General features: G+C 43.1%; 1 protein-coding gene across 1 annotated transcript; it reads right to left on the reverse strand.

The window, feature by feature from the left end:
* Positions 1-11,237: 11,237 nt before the first annotated feature.
* bmp16 (bone morphogenetic protein 16) lies at positions 11,238-20,962 on the reverse strand. Its single transcript, XM_041046782.1, has 3 exons — positions 20,455-20,962; positions 14,912-15,285; positions 11,238-13,834 (listed from the first exon to the last, which is right to left on the reverse strand). Exons 2-3 carry the CDS (start codon positions 15,276-15,278, stop codon positions 12,765-12,767), a joined length of 1,437 nt encoding a protein of 478 aa, XP_040902716.1. The 5' UTR covers positions 15,279-15,285; positions 20,455-20,962; the 3' UTR covers positions 11,238-12,764.
* Positions 20,963-22,351: the final 1,389 nt, after the last annotated feature.

Raw genomic sequence — 22,351 nt, forward strand, 5'->3', positions numbered from 1 at the left:
CAAACCATACTCAAGGGGGCCACATACATCATCACACACTATTTAGTTGCAGCTGAGTCCATTTGGTTTCCGATACAATCAGTACACACAGATTCCAACATACACAGATCCCAAATCTTAAAATTACAAAATGAGTGAGATGAGGAGAACATAATCTCCCTAAAATAAAGGCAGGAAATGATATCACTGACCTCCTTCTTAAAAGAAGAAGAAGCTGAAATTTATTCTTTCAAAATAACACAGCAAGTACACAGTCGGGGTCAGTTTGTTTCCCAGTACTTGCAGGATATTTCTTCTAAGCGTTTTTACACTTCAGTGCAAACACTGACAGGATGACTTAGTTTCCCTTCACCTGATTTACATTAGGACTGAAGATCATTTCATTTGAGTTTAACTTAGAAGGTGAAAAAAAAACCTGTCCAAGCAAAAAGCTTGCTAACTGCTTGACAATTGTCAGATAATTGTCAGTTGGCAAGCCTAGCAAACCTAGCTTGTTGCTAATGGTACAAGAAGGTCATGCAGTTTATGACAGTAAAGGTTAAATAAAAGCGGATGGTGCAGCACAGCTAATAAGCAATGAGAGCTGCCTTCATTTTGATCTTCCTAGCTCTTTGTTCCATCAGAGGTCAACACTGTCAAGATGGCTTTTAGTGGTCAATGGTGCTATTTTGAGGGGCAGTTATCACCAGCTTTTAACCACTTATTTTGACCCTGTTGAGGTAATCCATCTGTCTTAAGGAGTCCTTTGGAATGGATTGATTTTGCTGTTAAATTTTACCATTTTAAATGCTTGGCTGGGTCTTTAAACCTTTATCTCTGCTACGCATCTGCTATTATGGTTGGAGATCATGAAGCTACTTTTTGGAATATCTCCTTTTTCATCATCATGGCCTGTTAGCTCTTTTCTACATCTTCCCTTGGTCATAATTTGCTTCCTGTTTGACATCTGCCTTTTTCCTGCTCTTCCACGATTTCATCCTTTCCTCCTATCTGGACCGTATGACACCTCGGGTCTGTCCCTCCCTGCCTGTCAATAAATATAAAAATAACTGGTTGCAAGATTCAGGCCCGTGTGCTGACAGCTCAAGGCTGTTGTAAGGGCTTGTGTTTGTTTGTGTGCATGTCTGTGTATGCTTGTGTGTTTTAGGAGAGAAGAACAGATGCTCTCCCAGCTTCAGGCTTGGTTTTCTCATTCTGGCTACAAACAGATCTGTGATTTATGTTATTGTGCTGTTCCTTTGGCCAAAACAAGACTGGAAGATGGATGAGGGGACAGAGGGATGGATGGAGGGGCCACTGGAGAGAAGAAAGTGTTGATTGCTCAATTGTGGTTTGGCAAGAACCTGAGATGTTAAGTGTTGGTGCAGGTTTGATCACTGCTGCTACACATTAACAATGTAAGTGTGATATTATTACAATGTTTATGCTTGAAAAAATAACTCCCTCACATGTGCAATCTGTTCGTTATTCCAAAACAAATTCAGGAAAAAGATGGCATTCCAGGCATAAAAAAGGCAAAAGAATCACTTCATGGTGTTCATATTAGTGAAATAGTTTCACAAAGGGTGAACAGAACAAAACCAAGGTCCACATTGTAGCATCCATGACAGCAGTAATATCTGCTTTTTAAAGAGCACGGTGCTCAATATGGGAGATAAAATCATTTTGTCATTATCTGTTCAGTTTGTTATAAAGATGATTTATTCCACCAAGCAGCTGTTGCACAAATTGTGGGACTGTGGCTGTTTCAGACATTTAATGATTGACATACAAGTAGCCCACAGTTGACTGATTTTTATGAACGTTAATAGAAACAGCAGTATTTTGTAGTTGCACACTGGCCAGACAATGATTTTCGTGTCTGATTTGCCTGTTGCTGTATACTTTATAAGTCTGTATAATGGATATACTCATACTTCCTCTTGCCCTGGTTACCATTGTCTGTGATTTAATGGAGTCAACCCTCCCAGCCTTTAGTTCCTGAACAGCTTCCTAAATAAATTAATTCAAATGGAGTGTGAAGGATGTTTATATGACATGTTTGGTTTTTTCATGCTGTGACCAAATCACAATCAGGATGTCTCCCTCTCTCTCTCTCAATAAAACATAATACTATTTCATATTTAGCAAGAATTTTGTAATGATTTTCATTCAGTTCTATTGCCAGGTATCTTCAAAACAAGTATAATATGGACACCTGCTATAGTGCTCATTGTTATTACAAAAGGCTTTGCTGATGTCCCGTAAGCACTCAGATGGAAATGCTCCATGGCCTCTTGGCTGGCTTCTCTTCTCTTCCTTCCTACTAGCTGTTGTCACAATCTGCCAAGTGTGAGGTACATAGCATCCCCAAATAATCACACACACTTTCACACACACACTCACACACCTGATCTTGACTCAGACCAAGTTTTGGGAATCCGCGGGACCATGTTTTTATTTAAAGAGAGGTACACACTTCCAGTAAACCACTGATCTCGGCTGGACATCTGGTTGATGGTGAAACTGTCTGTAAAAGCTGGATTTTGAATTAAAGTGAAGTTTATGAAAGGTAGGCATTAAAAATAGGGAGGGGAAATACAATGATTAAAGAAATGAGAGGAGCTTTAGCAGGCTGTGAAGAAAACTGTGTTTCAGCAACATTATTTTTAACGCTGCCAGCTAAACCCTGCCCCTCCTTATTTACTGTAGATTTACCACTTTAAATTCTTCACAATTTTTAAAATAATTTGATTTCAGACAGAGGTAGACAAAGTGAAATTTAGTCTACCTCTGTCTTTTGCAATTTTAGAAAGCTAACATTCCTCCATGAATTGGTGGAAGACACTACATCTTCCTCAATACATAGTACAGCAAGTTTGAATTTGCGTACTTGGTACTTGGTAAGTTCAACTTAGGCACAGCTGGATTAACCTCATATAGGACCCCTGGGGGCAAATATTTTTGTTGTTGTACTCACATTCACTGTAGTGACTGTAGTGGATCACACACACACAAGACTCAAATACATGACTCAGAGGTTAGAAGTTCAAAAATTTTTTTTGAACTTCTAACCTCTCTGAACAGAGCAGGTAAACTTTTAAAACTTTTTGAAGTTGTGCAGGTGAGGGCCCATGGGGCTTCAGGTGAGGGGAAGTTAGCAGACAGACAGTGGTTGGCAGGTAGGAACACCTGCCAAGCACAAAAAATACGGAAAAGGGAGCAGGCAAAAAGCAAAGTCCAAAAACATGCAGGTGGTCAAAAATTGGCAGACAAAGACAGGTAAATATGAAAAAAAAGCTTGACTTAGTGTAAAAGCTTGAAGGGCTGAGGTTATTGTAGGCCAGGTTTTGAGTAGTTTAAGCCAACATCATTTGAGCCAAAATGGGCAAATGAGGGCAGACAAATTGAGATAATTTGAATTTGTGAACATAGGCAATTATCAATTATAATAATTTAAAAAAACATACCATAAGATATATTGTTGTGAATAAGGCCTACATTGGGTTACAACCTATAAAGCTGTCCTGTGAAAAGGTCAGATGGTCCCCAATGCACAAATTCTTGAATTGAGTTGTGGGTTCTTTTTTTCCCTTCATACAAGTACCCCACACAGAGATTCAAAGGGCTGGACATCACCAGGTTATTTTTTTAAGGGACAGTTTACATTTTAGAAAGTTTTTGGGTGTTCCAGCGAAGCTTTCTTCAGATATCACGCAGTTCATTTAAGAGAATGTTAAGTTCAAATTTGTGGTTTGAGATCAGCATTCCTGTCATCCCTCGGGAGTCTCATCTCTTCATTTTCAGACAGAATAATTGTGTCTCCACCAGCCCACCAGTGAAGATTAGAGGGAATATATCAGTCTTTCCATCGCTTTGTCTTCATACTGTTCCCACCCTTCCTCCCTTTGGAGTTACAGCCAGTGCTGCTGGAAACAAGCTCACGGCTAAAGGGGAAAGGAACTAAGGAAACCCTTTTTTTCTCCAAACCAGGCCAATGCTTTCTTCCCAATGGGTGCATAATGGTGATGTGAACAGAGCTAGGAGGCACGTCGTTCCTTACTTTCGCTTGCAGGAATGGATAGTCTGGAAGAAGGTGTTTAATGTAACACACATTATCAAGCCTTAAAAAAACAAACCCTCTGGGAAGGTGGGAGTGTTGATGCTCCAGCTCTTCATAGAAAGCACATGTGAGCTGACATACCAATGTTTTATATTATGGAAATTCATCATTAAGCTCTACTTCATTTGTGGGATTGAATTCCACTGCTGAAGATGTTTTTTTTTTCAGGCTTTTGTTTTATTTTGTCCACCCCATTTATATCAATGAAGGTAGCTTAAATATCAAAAACACCCCTCTGTATAACGTGATTCAACTGAACAACACCACAGACTACACTATCTAAAGTGAGCATGAAGTTGAATCTCTAAAACTGTTTGTTCTTACGTTCTTACATGAAAACAGAGCAAACCAAGGTAAGTCCATGAGGTGGGGAAAAAATGCAAGGCACAGGTACAGGAATGAACACAGGGACGACACAGACTCAAGTACAGACTTGGGTATCAACAAAAGCATGGACACAGGCGTGGAAACAGACAAACTGACAAGAACAGGGAAACGACGAAACTTAAATACACAAGGCAATGCGCAACGGGTGAAACCAATTAGGGCGGGGACAGACAATCACAAAGGCGGGAAACAAGACAAAGACAGGAAGTAGAACAAGGCAAGATACACAAGGGCAATGATTTCAAAATAAAACAGGAATTATGAGCAAAACTTAAACTTAGAAGAGTCCGAAAGTCAAAAAAGAGAGTTCAAAACATAACCAAAAGGGTTCAGAGAACAGCCCCCTGAGGGGCTACTCATGACATGTTTCAACAAAAACTCGACAGTATAACCTTCATGAACGACTGCATTACCTTACACTAGATGTACCTAAGTAACTGACTTCTGTCACCCATTGCAGAGGTTTGGCTCTCTAATGTGTTTGTAATAGTTTTTAGATGACAGTGGTAGTTCAGCAGCACAGAGGAATGAATGAACCAAAGTATGCAGACACTGCTTCTCGGTTTCATTGTTCATTGGTTTCTCTTCAGGGGACTTGCCAATAAAAATAAAAATTTACTAATAAAAATAAAAATGTGAAACCACACCAGCCTAACCCCTGGACTAAAAGGTCAATAATAGAACAAAAAAGAGCAGACAAACCACAAAAAAGGGGATGAGGGTGGAGGAGGGAGAGGTGAAGAGCAGGGGAGGGGAGGTGGAGGAAAGAAAATGTGAGATCAGGCCCAAATCTGTGGGGAAGCGGTAGCCTGGGCCGGACGAGTTCACAGATGTTTTAAAGTGCTAATCTAATCTTTATGCCAGGCCTTCCCCCTCCTCTCTCTTTTTCTTTCCCCTCTCCCTGTCTCATTTTTTTTCTTTTCCTCCTTTTACTTTTTTTGGAGGGAGGTTGGAAAGGCTGTGGCCTGTGTTAATGCATCTCAGGAGCATCATGTACCGCTGCTGCTCGGTGATGGGCCCTAGTTATTCATGCTCCTGTTATCAGCCCTGTTTTCAGACTCAGACACGTGCAATTGCAATGAGGGAGTCTGGAGCTGAGAAACAGTATAATGAAAAATGACCTTGCACAAAGCTGCTTATAAGAAATGGATGAAAGGGAGGTAAAGTAGCAAGGGGGGTGGTTGTCTTTTCTTTTTTAAGAATATCACCCATGGCGATCGTTCATCAAGTTCAATGACCTTCCTTTTTTAACACTCTGACACCTTATTGGTCCACAGACTTTGCCTGTTATTTAAGCTCTACCAAAGGTGTGTTGCATTGGTATTATATGGCTCTGACACAGGATGAAATGGGATTACATTAACCTCTGAGGTTAGTGAAACCAATAAATTTTAGGCCCCACTTTGAGTTTTAACTCATTTCCTCCTCTTGTCACTGTCTTCCTCGAATTTCCCTTTCTGCATTTTCTGCCTCCCTCCCCTTGTTGCCTGATGGGAGGGAGACTTTGTGTCAGACAGTGGCTACATTGAAATACACTCACAGCTCCCTCAGATTTGGCGGATGTACTCGCACAGGAGTTAATCTCACGCCACAGAATTTAAAGGCAAACCCAAAGCCTGTGGTTTAGGTCTCTTCCTCCCGACACATTTGACTAGAAACAAAGAGTCCCCTGCTAGAAAAATCCCAGAGGTCACAATGATATGATGATATGAGCTGTTAATTACTTGTTGGCCGAAATATTTAATTATTTTTTTCACCTTACTTTTCTACTTATTGTTTTATTTCGCTAGGTGATTCAAGGGAATCAGTGGATTTCTCATTGTTGAGCCTGGTGTTTGTTTCCTGTATTATCCCGTAACAGGGCATTTCTTTCTTTTATTTATTTATTTATTTATTTATTTCCCGTTTTGACTGTGCAAGTCATAAAATACACCATGATGAGTCCAACCTGGCAACCGCCACTAAATCTCCAATCGTTCACATCCTTCTGTCGCGCTCTCTCCTTCGCCCCTGCCCTTCTCTGTCTCCCTTTTCCTGTGTGTGCTTCTAAACATCTGGAGAAGAGTGATATCCTCCAAGTAAACAGACCAACAGCTGTCCACCAGCTCCTCTCTTTCCCCCTCGCCATCTCTCTCTCCCTTCATCACTTGATTTCTCCTACTTGTATCTCTCTCTCTTTTGCTTCATAGGGTGCATGGTAGTTTCTGTTTCAGTCTGTCCCCTCCTCTGTCTTCGTGTCTTGTCTTTTTGCTCATCAGCAGGTAAGCATCAGTGATAGTTGAATTATGCCACTGTTACACTTCTGATATGGGTCTTATGACATAAGTAACTGTGGATACTAATGACAGTGGGTTAGGGTTAGGTAGGTTAGGTGATGGTCTTTCTGACTACACTGAAATAGCTTCCTGGGTGTTTGACACAGCTACTAAAGTTAACAGATAATTCCAATTTATTGTAACTTGAATTGAAATACTGTAGTTTTCATTTCAGTCAGCAACATAAACGTTTTACTCACCTGAACTGAAACTATGAAAATATAAAGTTGTAATAAAATAAAAATATCCTTTAATGTTGGCTTTCTCTCAGGGGGGATTTAGAGGTAAATATCCTGAGGGAAGGACCCCTGCACACTCCAAATCTCAGCCTCCATCCTCAGCATCTGTCTAATTAAAACTGAACTTAAGAATGTTTCCTCCCTCCTCTGGACTCCAATGGTATATTTCCCTGAACGCATGCCTTGAGTGTCAAAAGCAAATCAGAGGCGGTGAGAGAAGGCAGGAATAGCAGAAACGAGGGAGGGAATGAATGCAATTTCCATTCAAGCAGGGACAGCATCCGCATTGTGAAACACCTGTAAAAACATCATTTTTCATCCTTGAGCTGTAAGGGAACGGGAGAGGGGAAGATGGAGATGAGATGAGAACATAAATGAAGAGATGGACAGATGAGAGAGGGAGAAAAGGAGTGGATGTGCAGCATAATACACAATGATTTTGATTCATTCAATCTTTGAACTGGTATCACTTTTGATTCAGATGTTATCTGCTGCTTGCATACATCTTCAGTCACAAACTACTGACAAGGATGAATCTGGGACAACAGCTGGTCCTTATGCAACTCCTGGACCGCCACATCAAACACACATGCACACAGAGCTGGAGAAAGAGAGAGAGTGAGAGAGACATACGTTCAGAGAGAAGGATGGACACAGCAGCCCTCCCCTGGCTTCAGGGGTCAGTGTTCTGGCTCGTGACATGCCTGCTTCCGGCCAGCCAGCCTGGCGTTTTGACGTGCTGCACCTGCCTCACTCTGCGACCCAGAGGTCCAGTTTTGCTCACTCAGTTTCAGCATGAGTCTGTCTTTGAAGCTCGGAGGCGAAACCCAAAACCCTCGCTATCTGTTTTATGTGTTCCAGACTGAAACCACCAACTCAGCAGCATCGGCAGCAGCAGCAGCACACAACTGGTAGATGCATCCACATCTGCTACAGTGATTTGGGACACTATCATTTTATTGTGTGACACACTATATGTATCAAACTGCAATTTAGTGTACTTAAGGGGTTAGCATGATTGAAAACTGTTTCTGATGTCCAAAAGGGAATCTTTTGCAGCCATTAAGGGTCTGTGACCCCGGCAGTATAAGTGATGCCCCGGTTCTTCTGCTGCTGGTATATCACTGTCATCTTGGCTTTAATTTATCATCGTTGTTCGAAAAACCTGCAGGTACGCACTGTTTGCAGCTGCGACTCTTTGCCAAACCCACAAATTTTCACCAATAGAACCGATGTTCTCTCAGAAAAATATGGAAAATGTTTTTGAACAAAAGAGGACATTTGTGATTTGTGGTAAAGCAGAATATCCAAAATCGTTTCCAATTTTAAAGCCCTTCTGTCTAAATACTGTATGCTTGCATATTTTTGTGTGTAAATTTATTAGTCTGGGAAGTAACTTCTGATTCTATTACTGGTAGTAATCCAAAAACTACTTCAGGTTTCATGTGTACAGTGGGTGGGCTACACAGCTGACCCAGCAGTTAGTCCAGCAGTCTAACAAGGAGGTGGGAGTGCTGCAGTTTCCGTGGACCGGTCAGGTAGGGAGTAGGCTGGCAGTCTGCAGGGGACGCCAGGGACGAACGAGGCCACCTTTGTCTGTGGCTTACCTCAGCTCTGTCAGAGTGGGTGGTAGAAGTGCAGCGGGCTAGTCCTCATGAACTCTGTCTGCACTCAGACTGCATTGCCTTGAACCACAAAACAATCCCCACGCCTGCCATCCACATATGACATAGCTCACGTTGAACTGTTGTTGGTGATATATGATACTAAATTACTGGGACATGCTCCAAAGTTCAACTGCAGCACTGTTTGCTGACACAATTTAAAGCCTTGACTATACAGTTTAGGAGAGCTGAGTTGTTTTTTTTTTTCGGTCTGATTCTGATAGTTTTTAAGTGTGTGGTTCTTTGATGAAAAGAAACAAAGCAGAAGCCAGTGTACATGAAAATGAGGAGAGAAGTTAACTACGACTCCCAAAGTGCATTTCGGCAAGAAACATCCAATCAATCCAGTAAAATTCTGTTTTGTCAGCCTCTAACGGCAGGCAGAACACAAAATTACTATAAAAATACTGGGAAAGATTGAATGAGGATGGGACTTGCTTCTTTAACTCTAGAACAAGGCATGCTGGGAAGTCTGTTAGCATACTAGTATTGTGTCTTTTAAAATTAATTTTAATGAGTTACAAATATACATTACATTATATTGCAATTATACATTCTAAGTTGAATTAACTTGAAATGAACAAAAAATTTTCCAAGAAAAAACTGCTGATTCCACAAAATTCCTGTCTGATGTTTTGCAGCGTTCTCTGGTTGTAATTAACTAATACCCCTCAAAGAACATGTCCACTCCCTGTGTGAAGAACTCTCTGTAATACGAGGCATTTGTACTCCCTCCTCTCCCCTTGCTTATCTGGGGTACATCACAGATAAATCCAAACACCTGGTCAGAAGTGTGGCCATGTGTCCGTGCGGCCCTGTCGCAGGGAGTAACCCTCCTCAGCTCCTCTGCATGATTTATGGCCTGAGGGAAGGTGTTCCTCAGGGTTGACTGTGTCAAGGCCGCTGCTACACAGCCTCAGTCAGACTCCACACCTGACAAGATAAGCCTGCCCATATCCTGTCTTTGTGCTCCACAACATCAACCTTAAGAATTCACGACCAGAGCACCTGTGAGAGGAAGAAAAGACAAACTGCGATTCAAACAGAGATAGGAGATAGACACAGGGTACGGCCTTGATGAGGGGAGAGGTCAAGGTGTGATGAGCTGTCTCTCTCTGTTCCACTGCACAATATACAAACCCCAAAACACAACGACACAATAAACTGATGTAAGTTAGCCTTGCCAACCACTGCCATTTTAATGAAGTAAGAATAGAGTAAATCCCATCAGAAGTGTCCACGCATTACATGTGAATAATTCACCACATAGCAACCTCCACAGACCTTTGAACCCCTTCTGTAACAGTGTATGAACTAACAGGCCAGGCTTATCAATGGTCACTTATCTTACTTCATCATGTGGGACAAATGGTCTGTTTAACACCTGTTTCTAATCTAGCACCTGGGAAAAAAAAGGAGTCGATGGGTCGGGTTGAAAGAGGAAAAGGTTTGTGAGAGAAAACTGTGTAAGGATGGGCAGGTGATTGACAAATGGGCTAAGATAAAAGCAATGACTTGCAATGGGGATGCTGAAGGATGAGAGTGATAGAAAAGTCAAGAGGTAGAATAAAAAATGGGTTAGGTGAAAGAGTGAGCATGGGTCATGGAGGGAATAGGTCAGAGGTTATTGCTCAACCATTAAGTGAACCCCAATGTAGCACCATCTGTGAACATAATATATGACACCTCTTATATGCACATCTTTATCTACCTCTTTTACACTTTCTTTTGTAGCACACACACATATACACATACACACACACACACACACACGCACGCACGCACACACACACACACAGATAGACAGACCCAGGTCAATGCACTATCTATCAAAGAAGGGAACTCCATAGCCTGTAGTGGCGTTGTCTGAGGTGAACATGGACCTGGACATGAATTAGTACAAAGACTTTTGGTTTTAAGATTTAAAAATCTTGCTTTGACAAGAGAGATGCTCAGACATATGTAATAAAATTATACTATACTTCATTTACACACTTTTCTCCCAAAGCTCTACTCCATGTTGTGGCAAAATGTTAGCCAGCTGTGGTTTTCCACCACAGAATTCCAGACTGCCACTGGACTGGTTTTGATGCTCCAGGTGGAGTTTGTTTGACTGCTCATCCCTTCATCTGCCTTTTCTTCCATGTGATATCTGGGATTAGAAACATGTGTGTGCTGTTCACAGGTGGTACAGTAAAATGACTCAGTGGGTTTGTCAGAGAGGATGTGCAGTGGAGGGAAGACATTTCCCCTAGCATTTAAACCTCACTCTCAAACTCACAGCTGGTTCGATGTAAGAACTTGGAGCTACTTCGTTAGCTACAACATCATATACACAAACTTGTTTAGACCTGCACTCTTTGTGGGACTTCTGGACTTCTAAATCCACTGTGGGCCAAGGAAAACCTTATATATGTAAAGCCCCCCCCCACACACACACACTTAGGCCCCAACAAAAGAAAAAAATGCAAACATCACATAAAGAAGAAAATGGTTGACGCAAAGGAAAAAGTCATGTGACAGTGGGTGCTGTTTGCTTTGTTTATTAGAGGTATATTGTCAAACATTTTACAAGCATTTGCTTAAATGTTTCCATTTAGAGAGAAAAATGCGACACTGAAAAACAATTACTAAGCTCAGCAGAGAACACTTTTAAAGCCCCTGTTTGAAAGGCACTAAAGTCCCAGTTTTAATATCAGTCTTCCTTTTTTTTTCTTGACACATGCAGACACAACGAGCAAAGACACCTGTTGTTACACACTTCAGTAGCTACAATACATAGAGCTTTCAATTGACGTGTTAGTTGAGCTTTTAAAGGCAACACCACTTATGTCTGCTATCATGTCTTGAACACCAAAATGTGTGCAATGATAAGGTGGGAAGCTGAAGTAACACAGACTGTTCATTCAATACACTGAACATTTGTACGGATGTAAAGCTACCATAACTTACTTCATGTGGACGGCAGGCTTTCAGTCTTCTGTATGCTTTGTTGAGTGCAGGTATCTTAAATATTTTCAAGATTAAATACATCATATTGCTGCTATTTAAATACATAACGTGTCTTTTAAGTTAGATTGGCATTCAGTGGAATTATGTATAATCACGAAACAACCATCATTTTGATTTTATTCACGTCTGCAAAAGAAATGTACAAAAAAGTCTCTTTTTTTAAATATAGTGATAGTAGTACATTCAAACAATAGCATAATAGTTGCTCAGCATTATTGTTGTGGTTTTAAATAGCTTGTGATGTAGGGGTGCCTGCAGGGGACAGTCTGTCATTATGTTCATAAAAACAGACGCACCCTACTTCTTGGTTCAAATGCTGCAGAAACAACACTGTCAGACAAAGTTTAGATGCCGTACTGGTGCCATCGTCGTATTGCTAATGCTGTTGGTCATCAGTCCATCAGAAAGGTACAGATTTGTGTGAACTCTGCTCCAGAGCTTAAAATGCATGTCCTCGACCGCCTACTCTGACTGTTTATCGTTTCGGCGGCCCTCCACAACCAGCTAAACACAGGTGCCTGTCAGACAATCGTGTGAGAGTGACATGAGTGGCAAACACTTGAATATAGAATAAACACCTTCTGATGTTAAAGCGCTGGCTTCTCATGAGAGAACAAGTAGCCTGTCAATTGATGGAGAACACAACTGCGTCATCGCTAAATAGGAAAAAGTGAAAAGTAATTCCAGGCAGTTTACTTGCTTTGCACTTCTTCCCCTGCCTCGTTGTCTAAACATTGATCTTGTTGTGTGGCAAATTATGTCTGTCTCTCTCTCTCTCTCTTTTTTCTTTTTATGTCTGACATTTTTTCTTGCTCCTGATAATGACAATTTAGCTGCTATATTCATTCCCTCATACCCCTGCTCTTCACTTGTCCTTCTCATGCTGCTACATATGTCTCTATCAGTCTCTGTGTCTGTTTGCAGTTAGCTGGCTTCAACGGTCTCTTCTTCCCGCCATTTGCCTTTTCATGCTTCTGTCTTCCTCCTATTCCCTCCATACATCTCTGTCCATAACTGGATTCCTCTGGCTGAGCTCTCCAGGCCACTACCGGCAGCCACAGCCCTCCACCACCATGTCCTGGTAATTCTTCAGCACCACTCGGTCTTGAGGGTCCAGGTAGAGCAGGGCGATGGGACTGAGGGAGGTGGGGACGCAGCAGGCCCGGGGCACTGCTCCATTCACTGAGTTTACCAGAGTTTGCACCATGGCGTGGCTTGAGGAGTTCATGTGGTCAGCCAGAGGAAATCGACACTCTCCCAGGCAGAAGAAGGCTTCGTAGCCACTGGGTGCAATGATCCACTTGTGCCAGCCCACATCGTTGAAATCTACATACAGAGGATGACGACGGCATCTGTTACGAGAAAGGCGTTTGAGTTTCGCAGCACGACCACCATTTCTTTTCACTCTTCCACTTTCGCTCCAACCGACCCCGCTTTTATCAGCCCCCCAACTCGGCACAGTATGTTTTTTGGCCCTAACCCAGGTTTGGTCCCTATTGCGGCCCTTGCTGCTGCTCCTGCCCCTCTCTTTTGTCCCTTTCCTTCCTTTCATTCTCTGGCCGCCACCTGGGGTCCTCCTGCCATGTTTGACTAAAGGCTCACCGCGCCCATCATGACTGTAAGTCACCAAGAGGGGTCTCTCCTGGGCCCAGGTATGCTCGTCCTGGCCCACGGACCTGCATACCCTCAGGTGTCCCTCTTTGTGTTTCTCTGCCTCCTCCTCACCAGCAGTAGAGGAGAGGCTCTGGTCAGGAAGTGAGGAGGTGCTGTTCTCAGGTCTGACCTCCAGGAGGAAGCCCAGGCTGCCACTCCCAGTAAGGGCCTTATGGAGGAGCTCTGCACTTAGGCTAAAAGCCTCCCAGAAACCACTAGCTTTGTGACTGTGGAGGCCAGTGGTGAGTAACCTTGTCTCCAGCAAGGTCGGCTCTGGGTCTTCATGGTGCTCAGAGAGGTATATATTTAGTCTGTGGGGCCCAGGGCCCAGGGAGGCTCTGTCACTGCGGAGGAGCCGAAGCTCAGCAGACAGCACCCTCTCATCCTGAGGGATGGAGGAGATATTGAAGAAGATGTGCACCCTCTTAGGATCCTCTGTTATGGGACTGTCTCCAAGAGGCTCTAAGTGAAAGATGAAGAGAGACAAGGTGGGCATGAGAGTTCAGAGTGGTTAATACTTATTTTACTTGACTGGAGATTTATGCATTGTATACTGCTTAAGACACAAACTGACGCTACTGACTGGCTACATTAGTTGCATTTATAATGTACCAGATCTCAAGTTATCAGGATAGAAAGCAATGGGGGTAGCTCATGTTGACAAGTTCCAAGTTCTAGCAAATGGCTGGAAGATATGACATTCCCCAAGTAAAATGAACCACTCCAAACATTCATTTGTACCGAGATGCGCTGGTACTTTAGAATTCAGGAAGCAAAAGGCACAACTGGTCTAGGCTTTGTGCAGTCGGCATGTATGGTTGCTACTGTGTATAAGTAAGTACTAAGTACTATATGATAATAAAAGCATGAACTGAGTTGAATAAATTGACAACGGAACTGCATTTTCTCGTGAAGAAAGCTTTTATTTTAAGGCTCTTAAGCTGTCAACTTTTCCTACACCAGCATCCATTCATTGATTCAAAATCTGATTGTATCAAAACCTAGTTTTAAGAGCGTCATCATTTTTAGTTTTGTTATTCCCACATGGAGCATATTCCCAGTTAAGAAATGTCTGATGAAATTGTCACAAACTCTCAAGAGAAAAAATATTATTCCAGAACTGGTTTCAATGAAATTCATGGGAACTTGGAGTATCTTGGTGTATCTTGGAGTACTTGGGTACCAGCAGGGGCCCAACAGTATTTGTTTACCCTGGGGCCCCCTTAACAGGTCCAGAGTCCAGTGTGAGATATATCTATGCTTGCTCTCACACATTTTTTGAAAGGAGACTTCAGGATCGTGACCACCCGTCTTATCTAAGAGGATTAGATTGTTTAGATTGTTAACTGGTGAATCACAACAAACATCTGCTCCTGTCATAAATAAGATCTTTATACCTCTTCTGTGGCTGTAAAAAGAATTCAACAAAATGCATAAACAGCTTCCTAGAAACAGGAGTTCAAAGGTGAAGCTCACCTCCAGGAATTATGATCCAAATATTTGAATCCAATAAAAGACAGAATGGCATCATGAGCTTACCATTGTGGTGAAAGCTGCGTATGGTGTTGGCCTGCTGGATGTGCTGGCTGGGGAAGCTAAATGAAGGGTCCTCCACTAGATGGTACTGCTGCTGGTGGAATCGGTAAAGATCCAAAAGATACCGGGGCACTGGCACACCAGGCCGAGGGTCGGGTTGCGACTGCAGGCCCAGCCGGTTCAGGAGGAGACTCTGGATGGTCTGAGCCAGACTGGGCTCCAGGAGGGAACCAGCTGGTGGGTGCGACAAGGAGGAAGGCGTGGGGGACACCTCACCATGGTCGATCTCGCTGGTATCTCCACCCTGGCGACCAGACGAGGCTTGAGGTAGCAGCAGGACCATGAGGAGCAGGAGGTTAGCAGGGAACATTGTGGACCTGTAGGGAGAGAGGGAGGTGAGGAGAGATGATGGTAGGACAGGTGTGGTGGAGAAAAGAAGAGAGGAAGAAGAAAACAGAAGAAAAGGTGTACAGAATAAAAGAGAAACCTGTGAGGGCAGGTTGTATAGCACTTCTCTTCTCTAAATCTTCTAAATTGAGGTGCTTTGACTTTACATGCTCGTGCACAGTATGTGTTTTATACAGGAACAATGTAAATCATATGATATAATGACACAATATAAAGTATTGGTTCAGAAATCTGCAAAAGAGATAGCTCCTGCAAGATGCTCCAGGACTCTGTATATCATGCTTATGTCTTCTCCTTCCTGGACACACTAGTTTCTCATTAGTCTTCAGCCTTCACATGGCATATGTTCAAGAAATTTACTGTCCACATATCCACGTGAAGTTGTTTGCTTGTTACTCCTGGCTGCAGAAACAGTGCTACTTTGTTTTTCTCTCTGTTAATTTATGGGAAGCTTTTTACCCCCAAGGCCCATCTATCTCCTAGGACACCTAAGCAGGAGTAATTAATCCATCTCTATCTGTAATTTAATCATGCTGTGTGTTTGCGTGTGAAAGAGATCATAGTACTGTATATGAAAGACATCTAGCATTAATCAAAGGCTGTGGACTCTAGTGACATGTAATGGAGTTGTGGAAGCCTGTTAGTGACATATAACTTGATTTTTTTCTTCTCTCTTCCTTTTCACCAGACACGGTGTATTAAAACATTCAGTAGCTTTCTATAACTGCCTGTGTGAGTGAGTGAAGAAGTGAAATGAAAAGATTTCTTTTAAAGGGCTAACTAAATTTCCCCTGAATTACAGGTCTAGTCACTTGAAATTGAACAGTCACTTCTAGATGTGCCAAATCGGCGTCTTGGGTGTTTTTTCAGCTGATTGTAATGGAAAACTCAGGTCTGTTTTAATGCTGTTTACGCTGCTGTAAAACATTACACGGAAAACATTTATAACTCAGATGTAGCTGTTGTCTAATGTTGATCTTTGTATATGAACACCTGTCAGTTTAGTCTGAAATCAGGTTCAGATCCTGCATTTTGAATTTTGGTGGTGGGAAGACACTTTTGTTCACATTTAGATCTGCTATGTTCAAAAGTGTTAACACTGCAGCAGTTGCTCATTGACTTTGGACTTCTGCAGGATGATAACAGCTCTTCTAGGAGAATACAAGCACTTCATATAAGAATATAGAGATTCAATACAGGATAAAAGTCTCTTGTTACTGAAAAAAAGGTAAAACAGACTTTTGCTGTGCATACAGTGATCTTGCCATGCTGCCAGTGATCCATCCCTGCTCAACTAATCAGTGTGTGTTTAATAAAGATTTGCTCAGATATGCATCTTCTGTTGTTTGCACATTGGATCCTCATTAACCTCTGTTTGTTGCCTAAAATCCCCTCTCTGGGTTCTTCCAGAGAGAGGATTCCCCAAGCGTACTGTTGTGTTATTGATTCTCTATCACAATGCAGATCTCCAGTTTTCCACACATTTACATCAACGTCTGCTTCATTCTCTACTTGTGGATTATTGAAGCAGAATTATTTTCATGTTCTGTCCCTGTCTGCATCATAAATTCTGACTAAACTGACTAATTCTGACCTCACACCAAGATGCCACATTAGTGCTCCTTTAGCTAAACTTTACTGCATTAAGAGAGCTAACTCCCTCTTAGCTGACTTAAAACAAGTGATCAGCTTATCTCCCTCCATAGCTGTTCTCTGTGCGGGAACATGGCCATAGACAGGGGTCACACAATTACCGCTGTGACCTGACTAACACCCTGAACCTCTGTAGTGCAGGTGTTAATAACTGAGCCAGTAATTAGAAACCAGCAAGTTCAGGGCCCTCTTGACCTGAAGAGGTTGAGGTGAGGTGTAAAAGGGTTAGAGCAAAGGAGCAAAACCATTCAGGGACAAGACAATCTGTACTGCAAATGAACTGAGTTTCCAAACAATCAGGAAGAAAAGAAATAAATCATGTACCCATTGTTGCCCTGGTTGATTGGGCCAGTATTAATGATCTTTTCTCAAAAGTAAGTGCATCTCAATTCCTGTGTGTCCTGTGTGTTCTCAAAAAGAACTCAAAGTTTGCAACTATCTCTTTCCTTGTCCGAGCTCTCACATATCTCTCTTCTCTATCTCTTTATCTCATCTCTCTAAGGGACAGAGCATTGATTAGGCCCTCTACACCGAGATAAGAGTGGTGTTTATGGCTGAGCGAACACATAATGACACTGTAATGACTGCTAATCTCACCACACGGCCAGAAAAAGGGTTAAAAGGAGGTCACAGGTGTATATATTTTATGCATGTGTGATTGTGTCTATGTGTGTTGTTCATGTGGTACATGGTTCAAAGGGCAGCCCTGGGAAAATAAGCCACTTCCAAGTGTGGGATTGTTGCTAGCTATCCATTAAACTCTCGCAGCCCCACCCAGGGCCGTTTCACCTGAGGCAACACAGCAGAAGACAATTACAGATTAGACACTCTGCTGGACAGCCTCTCCCATGTACTGTGGAGGCTTGTAAAGCAGATTAAGGACAACAACACCACCTCTCTCCTGTACTTTCCTCACCTACAAAACCACCCGGGTGACTCTGAGGTTCAAAGGTTCAGTCGTCACAGAACAGGGTGTGCCTCAGTTTGTGCGAGACAGAGGAACACATGTGAAAAGACAGAAATGGAGGCCAGCTCGCCCTACATCACTTTGACATACATACAGCCTCTTTCTTCTCCCTGGGTGTCTGTGTTATGACTGGTTCTATCTAATTTTAACAGGGCAAAGAGGATCCAGGCCTAATTTAGCATCTTTATGTGTCACGTGCATCTGGGTGCCACCCACCCTGACGTCGAGTCATTCCAGTTAGACAGAAAAACTGACATTTTTATGGTTACACCCCCCCCCCTCCTTTTAACTCTGACTTTTTCATTCTTTTCTTCTCTGTCATGTATCCGGCATGAACATAGACTAATGAAATGTACCTGGGGGATAAGGGAGGAGAGCTGCATGATGAACGGGTTAGGGATCAGGTGAGATGAAGGGTTGATGCTCAGCAGGCATGTTTGTGCTTCTTTTCCACATGAGCATGCACGCAGCTCAGCCTATTAGACATATTAGATGTGACCTGACCTCCCGAGCAGACAGTAGCGTGACCCTGGCGCGGCAGACGAGTGTCGTCGCCTGCCTGCCCCTGGTCTGTCTGAACTCACTGATTAAAACCTCTGACCTTTGATGTTTCTCTCTAAACCTCTCTTTTTTTATCTGTTTATTGCAAACCCTGTTCCCTTTCCCCTTCCTCCTTCCTCTTTGTATTCCTTGAACTTTGTCCTCTGTGTTGTCATACACTATGTGTTTTTGAGCTTCTCCGCATCACCTTCCCATTCCCTATCTCCCTCTCTCCCTTTCCTTCTCCCCTGTAAATGCTGCTCTTTTTTCCTATGCCTTAAATGAATGGTGTTTTTGCGGAAGAGTGTGGCGGACTGCTGCCGGGCCAGAGGGCCGGAGTGTCACCACAGCCGGCTGATTTATCCACCGCCGCTGTCTTCATGTTACGCCTGGTCCCTCAACTTTCCCTTCCTGTTGTTCTTCCCGTGTTTCTTTTCCCAAATTCCTCCTCTTGCTCTCCCTGATTTCTCTCTCCCCCTTCCAGCTCTCATTTTTCTATGCTGCCGCCTCATTCTTTCAGAACATGATATGTGCAGCATACATGCCACAGGGTTTGTTTTCCCACTCTGAGCTTACTCAAATGCAAGAAAATATGTCATATTGGACAGCGTCATGAGCCCAAATGTGATGTACAGTGTACACGTACACACCTGAGAACACTTCTGAGGATACAAGTGTTTTCACTGCTGCTCTTTTTCCACAGCGGCCCTTGCACTGTAACATATTAATCAGCTGTGGGGTTATGACTGCACAATATTCCCCCATGCTTAACTAGTCATTAATGCACGACTTTGAGCTGTGGAGTTAATATATAATGGGATGAAAAATGTCCAAAACAGTTGCGAGCAGAGTTGTGGTTCTGATTTCTTAAGCGTAACAGATGAAATCATTAGAACAATATCCCAGGTAGGCTGTTGTGTGGTTTTATTGGACTCTATTAGAACAGCCCTCTAATTCATCCCAGCTGGACCGATTAGCTGGATAATGACCCAGACGTCCAACGTCCATTTCTGTTACACACACACACACACACACGTGTGTCCATGCTAAGAACAGTACAGGGTTTGAACACATGCTAACTGCCAGGCAGAGTGAGCGCTAACACGTACGCAGAAACACACGCCAAGATGTATAACTGTGGTGAAGCTGGGTTGTAAATATGTTTGAGTAGTTCGAAATACATTTACTCACACGCACACACACAGAGATGCACACACGCACACACATGCACACTGGTTCAGCGGACATTCAGGCGTGGAGTGAATCTGGTGCTTCCCTGAACAAACAACATAACTGCAATCTTGCAATCTGCTCTGCCTGACTTATCAGGTGTCACATGTGCTCACACTATGTTTTGGCTTTGGTCTCATTTGTGTGAGCTGGAGCTGAGCATCAACAGGTCACCTATTTATTTATTTATTTATTTTCCAGAATCTCCTCTTATGTCTCGGCCAGGGATACCCAGAGGTCCCAGTGTCACAAATGCATTGCGGTTAACAGGAGGCCCCGCAGAGGCACAACATCGCAAAAACATCAGTGGAAACACTGACATATGCAACCCGTGACTACTGAAAACTCAGAGACTGCTCTCGTGGTGTGTTTGACAGCTAAACCGATGTGAAATACAGAACAAAAACACACCTCTGCTTTTCACATTAAAGCTGCTTAGTGTTAACACTGAGGGCCATTTCAGACTGTGTATGTTGCAGCGGTGGTGAGGTAAGTTATGCTCTTTGAACTCATAATGGGAACATTATTCTTGAACAAGTTGCTTACAGGACAAGATTGTGATTGAGCAAGCAAGGCACAGTGTGCCAGCGGTGTATGCATGTGCATGAGTGTGTCTGTGCGTTTTTCCCCAGAGTGACTAATGGTTTCAGCAGCACAGTTCCTGTGGCCTGTGGTTTGACAGACAGATGTGTGTGTGTATGTGTGTGTGTGTGACTATGTGTGAGAGGCATTGGGATGTTGTACTCACGTCCAGGTGTGGTGGGATGTATGCAGAGTCCATGGTTTATCCTTGAGCTCCAGTGTTACGATCCCTCGGCTCTCGCTCCCACTCCTTTGGACAGAATGGACAAAGTGGACTATTTATCTCTCTTTCTTGTCTTCTCTCACCTCACCTCTCTCAGGGCAGCCAGTGCCTGTCTCTCCTATGCCTCCTGTGTAAGTGGACTGTAGGTAATGCTGCTTGCTCCATGTTTTTCTCCCTTGTCTGCCCCCTCGCTCAACTTCTCATCCTGTTGTCAGTGTCAGATAAGCAAACTCTTAAAAACATCCATCGGCTTCCCCTCTGCCTGCCTGCCTGTCTGACCTCTGCTAATAGGCAACACCCTCTCTCTGTCGCCTGCACTTCCACCCCTACTTGTTTAAAACCCACTGGCACTGCCACTATGCATGGAAGCTGCAGGAGGAAAATGAGTTGTGTCTGTCTATCTGTGCTGTATCACCGGCAACAACTCCCTCTTGTTCCTAAACCTCCTTACTATGTGTCTCTCCCTTCCTCTCCACTCAGTTCCTCCCTTTTGTATCTCCTCCCCTTTTCCTCTCTCTCTCTCTTTCTTGCTCTCTCTCCCATACACACACATTCACACATGCTTTTTTCTTTTCTTTTTTTTTTTTTATTCTATACAAAGTGTCCAGCTGGTAAACTCAGTTTAGCTCTAATTGACTTTCCTGGCCACTTAGATCCTCTCAAATCGTGATGTCACTAAGACTGGTCTCAGTACATTTACAGGCTGTTATCTCTCTCTCTCACACACACGCAGACACACAAACACACATGCATGCACACACCACACAAACACACACAGCAAACAAACATGGGCTCAAACACTCCCAAAAACACACCGTCAGTAGAATGAAACCAAAAACAAGCATGTCCTCAAAGACACATGCACACAGTCCTTAACATCCTTTACACACACACACACACACACACACACACACACGCACACACACACACACACACACACACACACACACACACACATGCACGTGCACACACGTGCATACAAACTGGTCCAGATAACCCTGATACAGAAGCTGGCTAATTATTTTCCACATTTCCTCCTTTAACAAACTCACCTGCTTCTTTTCGTTGGCACCATTTTACGTTTCGGCCAACATGCTCGCAGACACTCGCTCCGTCATTATAAATACGAGGCCCCATGACACTGAATAAGAGCAAACAGATTCAGTTACAATACAAAGGTATGAATGGATGACTCATAAGAGCTGCCATGAAGTCACCACAGTTGAGTTTTGTGATTGGATGGAAGTAAACGTTGAGGTAACCAAAAAAAAAAAAAAAAGCAGGCTGTACTTCTCCACTACGGGTTGAAGCAAGGTGCATCCGTCCTTCCAGTACAGAGCGGGTGGCGGGGTGAATTTGTATTCATGGGCTGGACCCATGAGAAAACGTCTCTTTAGGATGCACCGTCTCACATATTAGATCTCATCTGGAGAATCACTTGCCCACGTCCCCGTGCTCCTCCTCTCTGTCCTCTCCACTTGCTCTTCCCGTCCACTCTCGTACAAACACACAAAAACCTCATCCACAGACCTCATTCATCCCGAGGCTGAGTAATTGTCCCAACGCAGAGCAACTTTGCACACAAACACACACTGGCTCTGCTCTTGAAACACACACACACACTTGCTTTTGGAAAGGGTTTTTATCATTACGGTGCTTTCCCTGACAGTCTGGCTGTTATCAGATTCACAATGCTTTTGTAAATTAATTGTTTAAACGTGAGAGAAAAACAGATTAAATGTGAGAAAAGCATTTAACTGACCATTTGTATGGTAATTCAAAGTTGACAGCTGGACCCACACTTCATTAAAGCACCCAGTCCATACAGACTTTCACAATG

Source organism: Toxotes jaculatrix, chromosome 9 (genome assembly GCF_017976425.1).
Source record: "Toxotes jaculatrix isolate fToxJac2 chromosome 9, fToxJac2.pri, whole genome shotgun sequence".
Taxonomy (NCBI): Eukaryota; Metazoa; Chordata; class Actinopteri; family Toxotidae; genus Toxotes; species Toxotes jaculatrix.

Excerpts from the sequence above, each read along its gene's own strand:
- bmp16 (XM_041046782.1), bottom strand. The coding sequence starts at position 15,278 with ATGTTCCCTGCTAACCTCCTGCTCCTCATGGTCCTGCTGCTACCTCAA. Across the intron at positions 13,835-14,911 it reads ACGCAGCTTTCACCACAATG|AGCCTCTTGGAGACAGTCCC; the intron begins GTAAGCTCATGA and ends TCTTTCACTTAG.